Source organism: Caenorhabditis briggsae (genome assembly GCF_000004555.2).
Source record: "Caenorhabditis briggsae complete genome, chrX, whole genome shotgun sequence".
Classification (NCBI taxonomy): domain Eukaryota; kingdom Metazoa; phylum Nematoda; class Chromadorea; order Rhabditida; family Rhabditidae; genus Caenorhabditis; species Caenorhabditis briggsae.
This window is the reverse complement of record NC_013491.2, coordinates 5,016,795-5,022,342: the sequence shown is the minus strand read 5'-3', so window position 1 is coordinate 5,022,342 and position 5,548 is coordinate 5,016,795. Positions and strand designations below refer to the sequence as shown.

The 5,548-nt window shown below is 38.1% G+C and overlaps 1 protein-coding gene across 1 annotated transcript; it reads right to left on the bottom strand.

Annotated features, from left to right (window-relative positions):
* Window positions 1-3,283: 3,283 nt before the first annotated feature.
* On the bottom strand, window positions 3,284-5,054 carry CBG27522 (the record flags this gene model as incomplete). Its single annotated transcript, XM_045239126.1, has 6 exons — window positions 3,284-3,411; window positions 3,462-3,659; window positions 3,711-4,130; window positions 4,230-4,607; window positions 4,660-4,971; window positions 5,024-5,054. The coding sequence occupies 6 exons, from the start codon at window positions 5,052-5,054 to the stop codon at window positions 3,284-3,286; spliced, it is 1,467 nt and encodes a 488-aa protein (XP_045099972.1).
* Between the last annotated feature and the right edge of the window lie 494 nt (window positions 5,055-5,548).

The window sequence follows — 5,548 nt, the reverse complement described above, 5'->3', positions numbered from 1 at the left end:
AAATTCAGAAATTCAGAAATTCAGAAATTCAGAAATTCAGAAATTCAGAAATTCAGAAATTCAGAAATTCAGAAATTCAGAAATTCAGAAATTCAGAAATTCAGTAATTCAGAAATTCAGAAATTCAGAAATTCAGAAATTCAGAAATTCAGAAATTCAGAAATTCAGAAATTCAGAAATTCAGAAATTCAGAAATTCAGGAGTTCAGAAATTCAGAAATTTAGAAATTCAGAAATTCAGAAGTTCAGAAATTCAGAAATTCAAATTTTCAGAAATTCAGAAATTCAAAAATTCAGAAATTCAGAAATTCAGAAATTCAGAAATTCAGAAATTCAGAAATTCAGAAATTCAGAAATTCAGAAATTCAGAAATTCAGAAATTCAAATTTTCAGAAATTCAGAAATTCAGAAATTCAGAAATTCAGAAATTCAGAAATTCAGAAATTCAGAAATTCAGAAATTCAGAAATTCAGAAATTCAGAAATTCAGAAATTCAGAAATTCAGAAATTCAGAAATTCAGAAATTCAGAAATTCAGAAATTCAGAAATTCAGAAATTCAAATTTTCAGAAATTCAGAAATTCAGAAATTCAGAAATTCAGAAATTCAGAAATTCAGAAATTCAGAAATTCAGAAATTCAGAAATTCAGAAATTCAGAAATTCAGAAATTCAGAAATTCAGAAATTCAGAAATTCAGAAATTCAGAAATTCAGAAATTCAGAAATTCAGAAATTCAGAAATTCAGAAATTCAGAAATTCAGAAATTCAGAAATTCAGAAATTCAGAAATTCAGAAATTCAGAAATTCAGAAATTTAGAAATTCAGAAATTCAGAAGTTCAGAAATTCAGAAATTCAGAAATTCAGAAATTCAGAAATTCAAAAATTCAGAAATTCAGAAATTCAGAAATTCAGAAATTCAGAAATTCAGAAATTCAGAAATTCAGAAATTCAGAAATTCAGAAATTCAGAAATTCAGAAATTCAGAAATTCCGCCTTATTTTCTAATTGTGACATGATTCAGTTAACTCTCTGAGGAAAAAATAGTACTTTAATGAAAATATTGAAGAATATAGCCTGAGAAGGCTGTATCCTTGACGTCTCTGTTTACCAGTGAAAGGAGGAAACACTTGAAAAAAAGAGGTAGGAAGTAACATATGTTCTTCAGCAGGAAAAATAAAGCCCGGTCGAACCCTTCAACTACTTTTAACAAACTTCTAATACAGAAAAAATAAGATAAATGCGTGCGCAAATTAGCCGAAAAAAAAAGCTGCGCAACAACGAAAAGAAAAGAATGAGGAAAAATGATGACTCCAGCTATGTCGCCTATCATACAGGCACCATTTCAGTGTAGCCGGTCCCCCAAACCTCCACGATACTCACACTCTCTCGCTCATTCAATTTCTCACATTTCTGCGGCCTCCCCTGTTTTTGTACTTTCTAATGGCACCGTTCGATGTCTCCAGCTATGGCGCCAATCATAAAGGCAGCATCTCAGTAGAGCCGGTCCCCCAAACCTCCACGATACTCACACTCTCTCGCTTATTCGATTTCTCACATTTCTGCGGTCTCCACTGTTGCCATACTATATAATGGCACTGTTCAATGCGCAACAGTATGGAATTGTTTTGAACGAAAAAACTGTCATAAAACTATGAGGTTGAATAATAAAAAAGAAATTTTTGTGATTCTAACACGGGGAGTTCTCTATTTGTTATCCGGGGATCGGGCTGTAAGATATGCTGAATAGTAGTACACAGGCTATCTAGAGCAACCACAAAATCATAGCCGCCTGTTTGAGGGACTGTTCATATGGCGAGAAATTTGATGATTTTTCGTGAATTTGTCGTCGGTCAAACTATCATAACTTTGTACGTGTTCACGGTAGACGTTCAAACTTTTTTTATTCAAAAGGTGATAAACGGATAAGCATTATTGTCGATTGCACCCATTCTTTATATTCAAAAGAAAAATCAGGAAAAAAGTTCAAAACATTTTAGGGGTACATGAATTGATCAATTGTTTTTAATTTGAAATAAGTCTCGTAACTCAAATGTTCGACCTACATTTTAACGCGTATACTTACGTTACCCGACCTCAGAAATCTGTTAGACATTGTCCCCGAGCACTTTTGTTTCCGAAAAAATTGGCATTTTTTGAATTCGTTAAAACTTGAAATTTTCATATTTTCCATACTTGTAAAATTCCGGGTCGCCCCGCCAAAGCCCGGGCCGGGCCTGAGGAAAATTTCAAGACCCGGTAGCAAACATTTTGTCATTTTGAACCGAATTTTGAGCTCTCATTACAATTTTCTATATTTTTTTTGTGCTTTTTGGATTGTTTGTCTGTTTGATCAAAACATATAAAAAAACTCGAAAAAAATTTTTTTATCGAAAAAAATCACATAAGGGTCAAAACTTGTGGAATGACAGGCCCGCCGGGTCTCCGAAATTCGGGACAAAGCCCGGCCCGGCTTGGCCCGGCCCGTTACAAGTATGATATTTTCTATTTTTCTGGTTTTTGACTAAGTTAGAAACATTGTGATAACATACACTTTACCTTTCAACAATTCAAAATACCGTAAACACTCTAATAAAACGCCAACCGGACTGTCCATTTTGAGGTTATATATCTTGCTCCTTTCAAGAGATATCAAAAAGTTGTTAACTGATAAAATGTTCACCATGATATCAGAAACATTTTATTAGTTATCCCCTTTTTGATATCTCTCACAGAAAATGAGATACACAAGCTCAAATTTGACGCCTCGGGCCATGTTCTAGAGTGTTTACAGTATCTTTCTCCGTTTCATTCTGTCTAAGTTTAGTGAAAATCATGACCTTCGGAACCGATTTTCTTAAAGTAATCCTTATTTTGAGTGGTTACTTGATTTATTAAACCGTTGCAGTCTTTCATCGAAACGACATTGACGGTTTGATTTCAGAAAAAAAGTTTTTTAGAAAATCTCAGATTTTGAGCTTTTCTGGAGGTGCTGGAGCTGGCAAAGTCAGGGAGCGGTAAAACTTACTGAAATATTTCTGAACCTTGAACTTTTTTAAAAAGAACTTTCATATCCTTTTTTAATCATCTATTTTTCCGAAAACAAAACCCCTATAATCTCTTTATTAAAATATGAACTTCAATGAAATTCAATTACCATTCATTTGACACGAAGCATTTGGGGAATATCTAGAAAGGGAAGGTTTTGAAAGAATAGAATTGAACCTTCACAAATTAATACATTTCTGGGGGGGGGGGGATCTAGGTGATGGGAGAATTTTTAATATCAACAATTATAAAACTTCGGAACGTAACCTTTTGGCTTGATCCATTGGAGAGTCTTCCAGGTGCCATCAGCCATCTTAATTCTTCCCAATGGCATGTTTTTGATCCGAGCGTTGACGATCTTATTTTCTGAAAGATGTTTTCGAATATTCTGTCTATTTTTTTCAATTATTACTTACCGCAAACTAGGAGATTCCCTTCGTCGGACCAATCTGAACAGAGTGGCTGGCTTGACAATGACGGAAGTGGTTTGCTTGACAAGCTTGACAATTGCTGCTTCTTAATCCACGGAAGCGTTTTCCAGCAGCCGTCCGGCATTCTTTTCCTCTTCAATGGAGCACCGATACAATTGTTGGCCACCAGAGTTTTGTTTTTTTCTGAAAGTGCGGTGTTTTTAGACGTTCGTCTTTTTTGTTATTATTACTTACCGCAAACTGGGCGATTCCCTTCGTCAGACAAATCTGATGAGAGCTGTTGGCGGTACACGCGGCGTTTCGAGCGCTGGATCATTAATAGCTTGCGAGAGGAGAGGCGATTTGGCGAGCGCTTTTCTGGCAATGGCTTTAATGGCAGGTGGCAATCAGGCGATGGCCGGCTAGAAAATGACGGAAGTGGTTTGCTCGAAAAGTGTTGGATTGGCGAGAGACAATCCGAAGAGCACAGGCTCATTAAGGGCTTTACTGGCGAGAAGCAAATCGACGGACGTTGAATGGTGTTGGACGAGGTCGGAGTTTCAACATATCCTTTTTGCTTAATCCACGGAAGCGTCTTCCAAGAGCCATCTGGCATTTTCTTTCTTCTCAATGGAGCACCGTACTTTTTTCTGTCGATCGCCGGATTGTTCTGTGCTGAAAGTATGTGGTTTTCGAGCATTCGTCTTTTTTGTTATGATTACTTACTTGGCGAACATCTTCATTGGGCAGACCTGACAAAAGATGCTGGCTTGCAAGAGACTCCGATGGCGAATGATGATTCGGCAAACAATTGGTCGATGATGGCTGAAGTGGAAGTGGCGTCAGAAAAGCTCTGGTCCGACAAGGGCTTTGTTGGAGACAGGACGTCCAAACAACAACAAAGCGCTGGACCAATTTTTTTCATCGGAGCAGCTAAACGAAGCCTTGATTGGCAAAAGCTGTTTGATGAATTATCGCTTGACGTGGTCTTCAGTGGCGAGAAGACGTCTGGCAAGCGCTGGACCTTCACTGGCGAGAACTCAAACATCGATAGTTCAGGTGAGAATGGCTTACATGGTGAGAGGCCAACAGGCGAAGGCTGGCCTGGCGAGCACTTGATTGGCGAGCAGTGATTTGAAGCTATGTTGCGGTCTGAAAATGCCTTGTTTTTGGAAATTATGTCTGTTTTGCTTCGACTACTTACCGGCAGTTTGGCAAAACTCATCTTTGGTCGTTCCTGGAGAGCGCTCGCTTGACGAGGCATCGATTTGCTTGACTATGTCCAGCAAACGTTCGTTCGATGAGATATTGATTGGCGACGGGACCTCCGAAAAGCACTGGATCGATGTTGCCTCTAGTGGCGAGAAATCGAATACCGAATGCTGGTTTTGGAGGCTTGACGTGGGCTGGTTTTCGGTGAGAGAATTTGGTGAATTCTGGCTTGCCAGGAATTTTGCTAAACACTGACTTGTCCAGGGAGCAATAGGGGAGAGGCGATTCGGAGCTCCGTATCGTTCTGAAAATGCATTGGTTTTGAAAATTTTGTCTGTTTCGTTTTGACTACTCACCGGCGATTTGAAGAATCTCATCGTCGAACATGTTTGAAAAGAGCTGGTTTGACGAGGGTTCCAGTGGCGAGATCATAGGCGATGTCATAGAACTATGAAACTAAATAATTATACTTTCTATACAAAAAAGAACACAAATACTCTCCGTCAGAATTTGAGAAAAAAACGAAATGAGTAGGAGGTCGGAAAATTACTTCTAGTGTGTCATCAACTTACACGGAAAAAGCGTAGGCGTAAGAAAATAGATAAATGATAAATGCGTGTGCAAAAACGGAAAATGAGAAAGGGAATGAAAAGAAATGATGCCTAGCACTCTAATCGTCAAAAAATTTAGCGGGTCCAAATAGGTAAGCTCTCAGTAGGGCAAGTTTACACCACGCTAATTCTCCACGTTGCGCGCACTCTCTTCTCTTTTCTCTGCGGCCTCCTGTTTTTCTATACTCACTCATGGTATTGTTCAATTACAAAAAAACAAAGGCTAATAATTCGGAGGGTACAACAATTTGGGGGGTACAAAGGGGTACC